At 55.0% G+C, this 13,725-nt stretch overlaps 1 protein-coding gene across 2 annotated transcripts in view; it reads right to left on the reverse strand.

Annotated features, from left to right (window-relative positions):
• Nucleotides 1–310: 310 nt before the first annotated feature.
• SUFU (SUFU negative regulator of hedgehog signaling) overlaps nt 311–13,725 on the reverse strand; it is a 100,113-nt gene continuing 86,698 nt past the window's right edge. For both annotated transcript variants that reach the window (XM_037064038.1, XM_037064039.1), the window contains exons 11-12: nt 5,938–6,006; nt 311–3,499 (exon numbers count right to left, since the gene is read on the reverse strand). In XM_037064038.1, coding sequence (XP_036919933.1) covers nt 3,410–3,499; nt 5,938–6,006 — 159 coding nt within the window. In that variant the 3' untranslated portion in view covers nt 311–3,409. The remainder of the gene's footprint in view (nt 3,500–5,937; nt 6,007–13,725) is intronic.

Below are 13,725 nucleotides of genomic sequence, written 5' to 3' on the forward strand. Positions count from 1 at the left end.
AGAAAAATGAAGGTTCTTTACCCACCCATTCATCTTTCCAGACTGTGTTCCATGCTTCTACCCCCTTGACCTTGGAGGAGTTCAAAACCAAGTGAAAGAGAGGCTGTCCCTGCGGTCATTTCTGCACAACTGAAATGTCACCAGCTGCATGATCCTGTTCCTTAGCACCCCCTCCACTCCCCAGAACAGTCTTCAGGACCTTTCCCCACCCCAGCTTCTTCTAAATGGCCAAGTCCAATCCCCCTCTCTTCCTGGGCCCAGGCTTCTCACTCCCCTACTCCCAGCCAGAAAGGAGCACAAGACCCAGGGCTTCTGCAAATATGTTTAATGCACTGAGGTTACACAGAGGAAGAGGAGGCAAGAAGGAAACGACATCTAAGTAAGTCATCCAAAATCCTTACAAAAGTTCCTGGCTGGCTGCAGCCCCTAGGAACTGAGTCGCCACTGACATTAGAAACTAATAAAAATTTTTTACAAAAGCCTGCTCATTGCAGCATTCACATACTTGCACAAAAGGAGGGCTCTCTCTACAGGGACCCAGGAACCTCACCTGGCACAGAGGACCTGGAAGCCAGAGAGGAAAGACAACCAGATACAAAAATAGTCGAGGGATTTCTTCACTGGTCGGCCCCACAGGGGCACCAACGTTCAGGTTCTTCCCCTGTTCTCCACTCAACCTTAAAACCCAGTCCCAAGACCCTGTGTTCATTTTTTAAAAACGCTCTAGCCCTTTTAGACTCCCCATGGCTTCCCAGTTCCTGCCCTGAAGCCTGGCTTTTGGAAGAGGAAGAGAAGGGCAGGAAGAAGTACCAGCTCCCTGGCCAGACCTGAGGCCTTGCGTGAGCCTCTCCACACCCGGCCCATGGCAGCTGGGTCTGCCGTCCTCCTGCAGCCCACACTGCAGGAGGGGCCACGGGAGTCTGCCTGATGCAGCAGGCAGACAATGTCATGGAACCTCTTCCTGGCACCAGGGACCCGGAGGGAGAGGCAGGACCTGGCAAACCTCAAGGAAGCCTGTGGAAGCGGCAGATAAGGGAGGGGAGCATCTTACTTCCCCACTCACTATGAAGTCAGGGATCCCAAAGGACTGCAGGGAGGGAAAGAAGGGACACATTTAGTGAGTGTTCACTTTGTTTCAGGTGCTGTGCTGGGCACAGGATGTGGTGGGCCTTGCTTGTTTCCCAGTGAGTGTTCCCCTTCACCAGCCAGCTCAGTGGAGACCCCTTCCCAGAATAACCCCTAGGAAGAAGGTACCACTGGACAAGGGAAAGGAGGCCTGGTCAGGGACAGCGATGTCTTGCCACTGCACCACAGCCTGTGCACTGCAGGGAGAGGAAATGGACGCCTAGCTCCAGCATGGCCCTGGAGGTTCCTTTATGGTGGAGCAGGAAGGGAATCACAGGCTTCACGGGTTCAGCATTAGGAGCTCACGGACTGATGACAAATCTCGGTTCAGAAGATAGTTCCCTCCCCACCACCAAACCAGGCAGGTAGAGGTAGGGCCCCAGGAAGAAAGAATTGGTAGAGAGGTAGGTCAGGGTGGCAAGGAATGGAGGAAAGCTGATGGCATCTCTCTGGCCATGAAATGTCAGAAGCCAAGAGTTTCAGAGGCAGGGATGCTGCGGTGGGGGCGAAGGCCAGGAAACATCTTTTGAGAAGTTCTTGGACAAGGCACAGCTGCTGCCAACGTCAGGTCCAGAGGCCTCCACCTTGGCTGCTGGGAGCCTGAAGCCGGTCGCTCCAGGTACTCCAGGCTGCTCGGCCTTGTAGCTCCGAGTTTGAGGGAGTTAACCAGGTGGCCCTGAGGGTGTGTGCAGAGAAGGACCCAGGTCCCTTGGAAGTCCAACTACTGTTCCCTGGAGAGCTGGTCACAGCCTTCATGACTCCCGGAGGCAGCTCTTTGGCTGGATCTCTCCTTGGAGGGGTCCTGCAGCTGCAGCACTCCTGGTGGTGTCCACATGTGTGGCAGCGCAGATGGGGCAGATCATGGTCCCTGACAGACAAAATGGCTTTGCTTTGGACAGGCCTGAAGGGTGATCTTCAAATAGCGGTCCCTAGAGTAGGGGGTAAAGAGGGTATGAAAAGGGGCTTACTGATTCTGAGGCAGAAAGGGGAGATACCCCAAGAGGAGCCCCCAAACCACGGGCCAGAGATAGGTGGGCTTCTGGGAGGAAGATCATGAGAACTGCGGTTTGGGGGCAAGGGACCAAGAACCATGAGAGGTCCAGATGTAGGACAGGGGACAGGATGGGACTGGGGAATGAGAGATGAGAAACGAATGGATGCATGGAGGATGGGGGTCAGCAGAGTGCGGTGTTTGCAAAATCAAAGTTATAGACGTGTTGAGAGGTTAATTTTTCGGTTTTTAATAAGCCAGAGTCCTGCAGCCTGGGGGTGGGAGGCCCGGGGGATGAAGGAATGGGACAGGAGTGGTGGAAGAGCTGGAGGCCCAGCCCTGAGTGACGGTGGGGATGACTGTGAGCTGCGGGGCCTCACCCTGTCCCAGGCAAGCGTGGTTGGGTGGGAAAGGCCTGGGAGATGAGGCTGAGGCCACCAAGTCTCTGAGACCCTGATGGTCCCTGAACTTTGTGGGCCCAGTCCACGTGGGAACCAGCAACATCCCTGCTTGGCCCCAGCTGCACTGGGCTCAGGGCCACATGGGGGAGCACCTCAGCTCTCTTCTGCCCCAGGCCCCAGCAGGCCAACCTGGGGAAAAGAGCCCCTCTCTGCAGCTGGCTGGGCCCGGGGCTGGCAGGTGAACACCGGCACCTTCTCTGGTGGCGGCTCAGGGGCACACCGCCCCAGGCCCCTGTCTGACAGAATGCAAAAGTTCATGGGAATAAAGTCCTGTTTAAAAAACACTATATACATAGTTCCTGGACATCTTTGTAGAGCAATAAAATACCATTGGTTTCTACAAAATAAAATAGAGGAAGCAACCCAAACACGATCAGAGGAATTGTTCCGTGGTGAGAGGAGCTTGACTACACAAGCCTCCCCAGAGTTGAGCTGGGCACTGAACCAACAGGGCCGCTCCACCTCCTTCCTGCTGGGCTGCGTGGCACAGGGTAGGTGAGAAGGAGGCCTGAAACCTAGGGGCACATCAAAGGTCCAGAGTCACTTCTCAGACCAGAACTTGTGGCGGCAGCAGAAAGTGTGAAGGTTTACATTTGCCCGATCAGTGCCCAGTGGGATCAGGGCCCGTCCACATGGGCTTGGAGTTGCAGGTGAGGTGGGGGTCAGCAGCCCGTGCCCAGCATCCCACTGGGCTGTAGCTGCGTGGCTGCTCAGTCATCCTCACACTTGTCCTTCCTTTTCTTGGTGGGACTCTCTCTTACACAGCTGTTCAACCGGAAGTCACTGGGGAGCAGCTGAGCTCTCCTCTGGCCCCTGCAGGGCCCAGCCCAGGCTAGTGCAGCGGACTGTCGAACACGACGTCAGGTAGGATGGAGACTTTCAGCTTCTTTTCAGGCCAGCTGTACTCTTTGGGGAGTTTGAACTGCAGAGGGAGTAAGCACAGAGCCAGAGTGCACACGTTAGCTGAACCCACTGTCTCCTTTGCAGATTTCTAGAGTGGCCAGGACCACCGCCCAGGCCCATCCCTGGGCGCTGGGTCAGAAAGGCCACTGGTTGATTGGCTTTAATCTCAAATGCGAGACCCAGGTGGGTGGCTGGAGTCAAGCTGCTGGAGTTAGGTGACCCCTTCTCCCCCTCAATCCCTCTACCCCGCCCCAGGCCAATAATTAACTAGAGGTTGGAGGAGGCATGTTTTCTAACTTTCTTGACTGTGCTGACCTCTCTCCAGCTCACTTCCTTGGTTCTGCCTCTGGCCACAAGCATGTAAGGAATCTGCTCCCGGAGGCCCTTGGGCTGGAGAATGGGGGGCAGGAGGAGGGTGCACATGCTACAGAAAAATGGCTTGAGGTCTAAAAACTGCAGACCTACCCCTGCCTTGGCTTCTCTTTTGAAGGCTGGTGCAGAAGGACCCTAGACCCTGCCCTCTGCAGCCTTTGCCAAATGGTCCAAGGGAAGGAGGCCCTGACGGCCTCAGAGGGGGCAGAGAACAGAATGAGGTTGGCTGGAGGTGATTTCTTAGGTCTGGTGCATACTTAGGAGGAATGCACCCTCCGCCCTGCTGCCCTTCGTTCATTCTCATCTGCTTCCCAGGGTTACCAGCCTGAGAGTGGTCCTAGTGGTGGCCAAAGAGAGTCCAAGGTCTTCCTGCCTCGCCCAAGGAATCAAGGATTTGCTTACAGTTTTGCTTCTAGAGCTTCTGGTGGGTGTAAGGGGGAAAGGCTGACACGTATTACTCCCTCTGTAGCCTGGGACTCTGAATGTGGTCCGGCACACAGCTGGTGCTCAACAGATATACATGACTTGGAAACAGGACCGCCTTTCATGACTCCCACTGTCCTGGGGCTAGGCGAGAAGTCAGGCCAGACTAGATGGGAGGGAAGAGCAGGCCCTTGGCCTGCCTAGAGCTGGGGCTGTAAGTCAACAGGCCTGATACTTCCTGGCTGCCTCTCTCTCCCTCCCTCTGATGGGGGGACTGTCCGAGCCAGGACTAAAGTAGAGAGTGGGGCAGGGTGTGGGGACAGCCTCCGGACAGGAAAGAAAAAAAAGTCATTTTTAGTGACCTACTTTCCTAAGCTTCCCCTGGCTCCTGTCCCTCCTGCCTGGACTGTCCCCCTCTCAACCCCTCAACACCCAAGCTCAAAGCAGCAGCCTGGCACAAAGCCACCCCAGGGCTACATGGCCTCTCCGGAAGTGCTTCTGGGAAGCTGGCTCTGGTGTGACTGAATGGGAGCTGGGCCTCAGGGACCAGTGGCCTGTGGGGGTTGACTGGCTGGCACAGACTGAGTACTTGGTGACTTTTGAATGTATAAATGAGTTAATTTACCAAGCTGTATCCCAGAGGATTGACAAGATACTATCTTATTCGGGGTGACCTAAGGCTCTGAGAAGTTCCCGTCCACCTGGAGACATGGACAGTCCTGCCCTGTGTGCTCTCCTCCACCTTGTGGACCCAGAAGCCACCATGCACTGTCTGATGTGGCCCTAGGAGCCCCGGCAGCTGGGACCTCCAGCCCTGGCCAGCCTCTCGCTGGCATGAAAGCTTGGCCCCTGGGAAGTGGAGCAGTTCTCCCCTAAACACACTTCCTGGCAGAAAGGGCAAGGGAAGAGCCTGTCTCTGCCACAGGCAAGGGAGGGCCCAGACAACTCTCCAGAGGCTGGAGGCCAGCTTGCTAATGTTCCACTAACCTGCGGGGCGTCAAGGCCAGGAAGACGCAGATCCCACTGGGCTGCTGCTTAGTAGGAGGCCAGGGGAGGGGAAGGGACTTTCCAGGATGAGGTAAGTCCCCACAAATGAGGATGCCGGGAATAAGGAAGAAAAACAAAGGGGATTATGGGCTCTAGTCCTGCACCCCAGAAGAGGAGCCAAGGGAAGCACAAGCCCCCACCTGGCCTGCCAGCTCCTCAGGCTCCGGGTTAGGGTTGGAAGAGCAGAGCGAGAGGGCAGAGCTTAAGGCTAGAGAAGGGAGTCTCGGGAGAGCGGCTCCTGGGTGGCCTAAGGCGAGAGCAGGAGTCCCTTGCTGCCCACCAGAACTCCCCAGTGGAATGTTCTCTGGCAGCAGGCACGAGCTTTCTGTTCAGAACCTGCCAGGGAACAACAGGGGCTGGGGAGAACTCGTACTAGCCTGAAGGCCCTGGCTGTCTCTTGAATGAGGTTCTCAGGAGCCGGCAATTCAGTTTGCTGGGTGTCCTTATGAGGGCTGGGGGTGGTGGGGAGACAGAGAGAAATAAAACCCTTTAACATCCCTGCACATGGGAGAGAAAGAAGGGCGGGGGAGACAGAACGAGAGCAACAGACAGACACACGTGCACACATGCTCCTGGAGACCAAACCCTCTGTCAGAGAGCGCCCCACAAGCTTACTTCCTCCGGAGAAGTCAAATCTTCTAAGTCCTCCAACATTTTCTCTACAAACTCTTCAGTCAACAGAATCTGAGAAGAAAGCACAAGACAGGCTTTTGTTTCATTTTTTAAATATATAGTCTTTTTGCCAATTGTCAATCTATGGACCTTCTTCCAGCCACGAGGAGACACGAGCCCCGGGTGGTCTGTTCCAGGAACAGATGGAAGTGCTGGAGGCCTGTCTTGACTGTCACTTGCCCCCGCCGCCCACCTGCCTGCACCCTCAGAGGAACGAGGGTGGAGAAGGAAGGGCATCGGAGGACAATGGGGAAGCAAGGTGGGGACACCTGGAGGGACAGCAGTGCTGGTCCCAGAAGAGCTATGGAAATGGGTGTGAAAACACCATTTTGGCTGTTCAGGCCTCCTGCATGTCTCAGTGCGTTGGAGGGAAACAAAAGCTGGGGGGCAGAGAAGAGCAGTTGCCAACATCCTTCTTGCCCAACCAGGTCACATGTTCCCCCTCGGCCTCACTCAGTAGGACAAAAAGAACCTGTTTGGATTTGGAATACAAGCCCTGTCTAGAGTCTGGAAATGCCCCGGAAAGTACATCAGAGATGTCTGTGCCGCAGAATTTGGAGACTGCACCAATCTCTCATTTTACCTATGGGAAAGGGACTCTCAACTGCCATTTCCATCTGCAGTATCCACATTCTCTCAGGCCGGAAGCTCTCAAACCCGTCCTGCCGGCCCCATTCAGATACTGAGTTCTTCGAAACTTCCTTTTAGAAACCTCTTCTCCAGGTCGCCTCTGGCTGTCCCGCTTTGCTGCTCCCGTCTGATGCCTTGTCACCACCACTGACATCTAGGACAGCCCAGCCCTGCTACTTAACTGGCACAACCAACACCCTCGTCCCCCAAAGAAGTTCCACAGAAACTTGAGGCCTTCCTGAAGTTTCAGGCACTTTTCCCGCACTCAGGCCTTCCTCAACCTGATGGGCCGTCTTTTCAGCCGGCTCCCCTGTAGAACCAGGCCAAGCTCACCCAGGCCTGCACCACACCAGCCCGGGCTGAGGATGTCTTTCTTCTTCCCAAGCTGACCCCGTTCTCTGCCCCGCCACCCCCCCCCCCCCATGCTAGTCCATGGGGCCTCTTGGCCTCTGCACCAGACCCTTCCGTACCCCCAAGTGGTGCCTGTACCTGCCTCTGTTTTGCCTCCTCCAGTGAACTCCAAATGCCCTGGGTGGGCCACAGAGGAACAACCACAATGGGTAAAGACCCCGCTGGAGGGCTTCTCGGAGGGAAAGCCCCTATGAGAAGGAGGAGGATCAAGAACTTGAGAAAATACCCATCAGGTTTCCCCTGGGAGCTGTACACTCTGAGAAGAACAGAAGTTTCACCACTGAGAATGCAGTTAGCTTGTGAGATGACGTGAGATGGCAGAGAAAAGCAGCAGGGTCACCAGGGGCCTCACAAGATGGAGGGCTCCAAAGGAAGAAAGCTGATGGGGTGGATATAGGAATAAGGAATGGGAGAGAACGACCCCATGTGAACATACCAGCCCCGCCGGGCGTCCATGCTCCCGACTGTATCTCCTCGGTCTCCTTGCAGATGAGGAGCCCGAAGCACAGACAGGTTATGTAATTTGCCCAATGCCACACAGCTTGAGTGGCTGAGATAAGACCACATCCTGAATGCTTACCCTGTGACTTTTTACCCATTTGTTTATTCTTCCACTCGTCTGCCCAGCCATCTCCTCGATCCCACAGCATCCCTGGGTGCTGCTGCTGGGCCCAGCCCTGGGGGGAGCCCCAGGGACATGGGAACGAAGAGTCCATGCCCCTCCTGGACATGCTCCCACCCTTGGCTGACAGGGATCCAAAGGACGTCTCCTTCCTGGGCTGCGAGGCCACAGATGGGGACTTAACAGCTCCAACCACCAGCCCACATCTCCTCACTCAAGTTTGTTTTAGGAGCTCAGGCCTCAAATGAGGACAGAGGCGAGGTTCAGAGACAGACCGGGTCTAGGAAAATGCCCTCCTGAGGAGCCCCTCCCACTCTGTTCTTCCCCGCGGGTTGCCGCCGTGGGGCTGGCTTGCTTCCTCTCACAGAGGACAGTGACCTGTTCTGGTCACGCACTGGTCCTCCCACAGGGGTTTTGCACTCCTGCTCCTCCTCCTCTTAGCCCATGGCTTCCCTCCTCCTCCACCCAGTCCAGAGTTTCTCTACCAGTTATCGCCAGTCTGCTTGAGTAGTACAAAAGTCACATTCATATTTTTGGCATTTCCGGGACTTGTTGCCATCTCTTCAAATGCTAGCACAAACACAGGCATACCTAAAACCCAATTATATTACAATGGCTCCAGTCTGGGCCAGGCTGGGCTGATTTGTAACCCACAAATAACTTGGGGGGGGGGGAGACTTCCCTGCCACAGAGGTAAATAGGCCTGGGACTGTAACTAGTTCTCGGTACGATGAGGTGGGGGAGGGCTCACCGGGGCTGTGGCCACCCAGTGAGGCTCCACGGAGCTGTTTCTCAACAACAGTGAAGATAACCCCACTAAGGCCGAGTTCAATCTGAAGCTAGTTCCTCTGACAAAGGTCTGGAGTTGGTGGTGAAGAGGGTGAGTTACAGTGGCTTTTAGTAGAATAACTACCTAGGGTGTAGGGTGCCATCTGTGTGTGGACTCATTCTGTACTCAGCTGGGGGAGGGGATGGCAGGACCAAAAAAGGGGGACAAACCCTAATCATTAGTCAATCTTCACTTCTGCTGATTTGCTGGTTCCTGCTGGAAACTTCAAATCATTTTAAAGAAACTAAAGGGGGTAAAATTATACATGAGATCTGCATGATATTAAGGGTGACATTCCCTGCAAAGAAACACGACAGACTGTCGTAGCTCCAGGCACCTAATTTAATTTCCTTTGGGAGTTAAACCTTAGCCGCTTGAATTCAACAAACAGGCCCTGTTCTTTGTATATTTCAGACCCAGAGCTGAGAATGTTAACAGATCTTATCAACAGGACACTGGAGATAGACAGCTGTGATGGGGTGGCTCCTGGGAGCTCTCACGAATAACAGACGCCCCGTTGTGATACAACTGTGGGAAAAGCCTGTGCAATTCTGGGGCTTAGGGTTCTTGGAGCTCACTGGGTCCCCACGGAGCTGCCTGGCTCGGCCACAAATAATAACAGGAATGGTTATGACAATGACAGTGGTAACGATAACACCACCACCAGCAGAAGCAGCACCTCCTCTGCGTGCCAGGCACTGGGCTTAGTATCATCGACCTGTATCATTTCACTGAATCTTCATGGCAGTCTTGAGGGAGGAAACTCTCATCTCCATTTTGCAGACAAGCAGGTGTCAAGAGGAGACGAGTCTCCTGGACTTTAAAAGAATGGTGATCTGCCTTGGCTGGTGTGGCTCAGCAGATTGAGTGGCGGCCTGCTAACGGAAAGGTTGCCAGGTTGATTCCCAGTCAGGGCACGTGCCTGGGTTGCAGGCTGGTCCCCAGTTGGGGGCGTGCAAGAGGCAACCAATGGCTGTTTCTCTCCCTCTCTTCCCCTCTCTCTCTTAAAAAAAATAAAAATAACATATATATATTTAAAAATGGTGATCTGACCTCAGGGTAGTAGAGGATGCTCTTTTCTAGTCTGGGAAAGCTACCCCAACTCTGGAAGCCTTGTATACTCAGTGCTGACTCCTCTCTCTGCTCTGAATGGGGAGATGAAGATGACTTTGGCTTTGACCAATGGCTTGGAAAACCAAATATCCCAACCTCGATTAGCCACGTATCTCCTGGCCAGTAGCTTAGCTCAAAAGGGCTGGAACCCTGAGCGCCATAGACATACAGCTGCTCGAAAGCCAGGGCGGCCAATTGGTCAGGAAGGCAAACCACGCCCAAAGATGGTTTCTCAGTGGGGCAGCAGGGCCAATTTCCAGGCCGGCTGGAGAATGCACACAGTTACTCTAGTCCAGAAAACAGTAGAAATCATAATAACGAGAACTTAAACAAGAAAGAAAATTATAATAGCACTCACTGGTGCCTGCACGCCCCAAGAGCTGGGCATGAAATGCTTGCATTTGTGCACAGACGGTCCTGGGGGAAAAGAGGCTCTCTAGTGAGAGGGGAAAGCCAACCAAACTCCCCCGGGAAATTTGGGAAAATACGGAAACCAAGCCCCATCCAGACCTCTTGAATCAGAATACCCTGGGCACAGCCAAGGCAGGCACATTTTTCACAGGCACCCCAGGAGATCCTGGTAGGAGGAGTGCTGGGAAACACCCAGGCTCACAGGAGAAAGGAGTCTGGGCACAGGCTGAACCAAAAGAGGTGAGTTGTTGGCTACAGTCCCTCCCCCAACCCCCCACCTTTATTAGGGAGGGAGCCTGGAATCTAGACCAGTAACTCAGTCCGAGGTACTCGAACCAGGTGCCTTAGGACAGCCTGGCTGGTTGGTGAGGAGGGAGGATTATCAACAACTTCCCAATTCCCCGGGCCCCAGCAAGTTCCAAAAGGAACTCAAAAAGTGATCTTTTGTCAGTGCCTGCCCTGGGCAGGCCCAACTATGCTGCAGGCAGAAGCTCAGATGTTGCAGATCTGATTCAAATGTCTGTGGTCACTGATATTTCTGAGTCTGCAAACAGTGCTGACAATGCCCCCTCCTTCCCTCAGTATGACAATCCACACTTTGTCTGGGCCTTGTTTGCATTTCGTGTTGACACGTTGTTCTTGCTTCCCAACAAGTTTGGCTTTCTTTTTCCCTCCCTTTCCTTCTGAGGGAAGGAAATGTGTTGTTTACAGGGTGGGGCCTGCCAGGGAGCTGCTCCGGCTCCCTCAATGGCAGTGGAGGAGGCAGGGATGGGAAAGCGGTCCAGTCTGCATCCCCCTCACCCAACAGGCCGGACCGGGCCAGAAAACAGCCTGGGGACTCTCCGGGCTCAGGGGCAGAGGTGTGCGGGGCAGCGCGGGGCCGCAGTGGCGGCAGTACAGCGAGGCCTCACTCGTCTTCTGTTCGTGGTGGGTGGTGAGCGGTTGGCTCTGGCGGCCAGGAGCAGGCTCGGACTCCTCCTGCTGGGGCCGCTGGCTGGTGAGGGCACAGCGGGCCAACACAGGCCTCTCCTGAGAGGGAGGGTGGTGTACTTCCCGAGGCACAGTGCTGGGATTTAAGCCCTAACTGGTGTACTCCTAAATAAGGCCACCACAGCAGCCCAAGCAAAGGCTTCCAGGGAGCACGGGTTGTGGCCAGGTTCACCAGTGGACAGAGAAACAGTACAGGCATCAAATAGAGGCTGCTCAGGGCCCGGGCCAGGGATTACCAAGTGTCTTTCATATATCCAAGTGGGTGGACAGGGACAGGAGAGGGCAGGAGCTTGTCCTCAGGACAGCGGTGAGTCAGATGAGGAGAGCCAGAAGTGAGTCCCCAAACCTGGCCTGGAGCGGGGAGCCCACTCAGAACAGCTGCTGGCATCTTCTCCCAAGCCTGGGGCCTCCCATCAGGGCAGGTAGGGAACAGGGGCACCACCCAGGTGAGCTGTCAGACACCACACAGCTGACAAAGCACTGCAGGGCATAAAAAATATTCTCCTATTTAGTGATGTGACCCCTGTATAACCTCCCAGGCTGACTTCTCCCCTTGCAGATCAGTCCTGGCTGGGGAAGGGTGAATGGGTCAGCTCTGGGCCAAGCTTCCCCTCACAGCACTAACGGTGTGGTGATGACAGACTCCAGGGAGAGGGCTTGTTAAAGCCGCTGGGAAGAGGAATGCTGGGGAAAGGTATGCAGGAGGGATGCTGGCAGGCCTCCCGTAGGGCCTGAAGACCTGCTTGCAAAGCTCTGGAGCTGGCTGATAGGCTTTACCGTCACAGTGAGGATGGAAACAGCAGATGGTAGGGCAGAGGGAGTCAAGGTGTTGACCTCTGGAAATTGAGAAGCCTATGGAATTGGAGCAGGATTCCTGCCTCTCCAGCTCCTCCAGGAAGCAGGGAGCACCCGCTGCACTCCCTCTGGGGTTGCTGAGGGTCCTGCCTTTGCATGCTGGGGCCTTGACTTCCTTGGGGCTGGAGAGACTGGGGAGAAGAGGAGCACAGAGAATGGGCGCAAGCCCAGGAGTAGGTGAGTGTGGAGGCCTGTCTGGGGACACTCCGCCAGCTCCAGAAAGGGACCCGATTCCCTCACCTTCTGCCTTTTTCTCTCAGCCTCTCCTTTGTCACTCTCCTCCCATGAGGGGTGTCTTTGCCATGCCTTTTCCCCAAGAGATACCAGGCCTGGGCTGGTAGCCAGCACAAGGTGCCAAGGCTGGGAAAGAGGGCTTCCAAGGCTGTTGAGGGCTGATGCAAGAAAGTCATCCCAGCCTCTACCCCCAATTCAGCTGGGACCAACAGGGAGGTTCAAGTAGCAGCCAAGAAAACAGAAGTCTGGGTCTCTTGCCTTCACTGGTGCCGAGCCTAATCCCAGGCCTGTAGGAGGTCCTGCAGACTCCCAGGGAGACAGCCAGCTCCAGAAGATCTAGAGGCCCACAAGTAATTACAGGCCCAGGTTCCCACAAGCTAGGGAGCTGCCTGTGACCACAGTGGCAAGACCCTAAAGGGAAGGCAGTCAGATGCAGGAATGCTGACTGCTTTGGGGGTGGGGAGGGGAGTTGGTGTGGGTGTGGGCTCTACAGTTGAGGACCTGAGGGGGCAGGGCAGAGGGTTTCCTAGGACTTCTTGGAAAGGGCCTGAGAAACCCCTTGGTGCGTGAGGGTGCATGCTTGGGGAGTGGGGCCCCAGCCAGCCTTCCTGGGAGCTCCCCTGCGAGTTGGCCCCTGTGGTGGACCACACTAATGAGCCCATAACACAGGCCTTTGATTAAGCAGCTCCCAGCACAGCAACTTTATTGAAACATGCCGAAGCCAGTGGCTGGTTCCCACCACTCCCGGTTCCCTGGGCAACAGTGCACGGGAGGGGGCCGTGAGCATGGGAGTCAGCAGTGCCCGGGTGCTCGGTGCCCGAGCTCACTGAGGGGCTGCTGGAGAGGCGAGGGGAGGTGGAGCCGGACTGGAATGCCAGCAGCCGGGGATAAGAAGCTTGGGAACTTGGGTTGGGTCCAGAACTTTGAGGGGCCTGAGGGGCAACATGACATCTGCTGAGCCCTCTGGGGGCCAAGGTCCCCAGGCTGCTGAGAACTGGAAATGTTGCCCAACCCCCTCCCTCAGGGCAAAAAGATGTTCCAAGGGGAATGCAGGACTCCAAAAAGAGGTTCAGAGTTGAGGATGTAAAATGTACCCGGCTGGGCAGGGGTAGGGGGATGTGTGTGTGTGTAATTTCTTGAGTTTTGGGAGACCCCAGTGCTTACATTTCCAAGAAAGTATGCTTGAACTTTAAATACACACAAACGTTACCCGAGGGCACTTCGGCCACTTCTGCCAAGACCTGTCTGTACTCAGTCGCCTACTGGGAGTGATGACCCGGGAACTCTCAGGGGCTGGGTCTCCTGCTTGGTCCCTCGCTTTCCCTCTCTTTACTAGCTCTGCCCAGGCAAGAGGCCTGTTCCTTGCCTGCTGTCCACAGAGGCAGCGTGGTGGCCTGGGACTCTGCAGGGGGTGGGGCAGGGGGCCCTCTCCACTTGTGCCAGGCTAATTTCCAATGTCGTACTTAACAGCTTTTGCTACAGTAACTACCAATACCACATGCACAGAAATCTAATTGTGACCAAGAGGGAGTTTTAAAATATATTTATAACTTTATGGTTCAAAGTAATTTTGTTATGAAACAGTGTAATAACAACAATAGAAAAAGGCAAGATAATTTATGGAATACAATATCCC

This window comes from Sturnira hondurensis, unplaced genomic scaffold (genome assembly GCF_014824575.4).
Source record: "Sturnira hondurensis isolate 20B ecotype Veracruz unplaced genomic scaffold, ASM1482457v3 Scaffold0014854, whole genome shotgun sequence".
NCBI lineage: Eukaryota > Metazoa > Chordata > Mammalia > Chiroptera > Phyllostomidae > Sturnira > Sturnira hondurensis.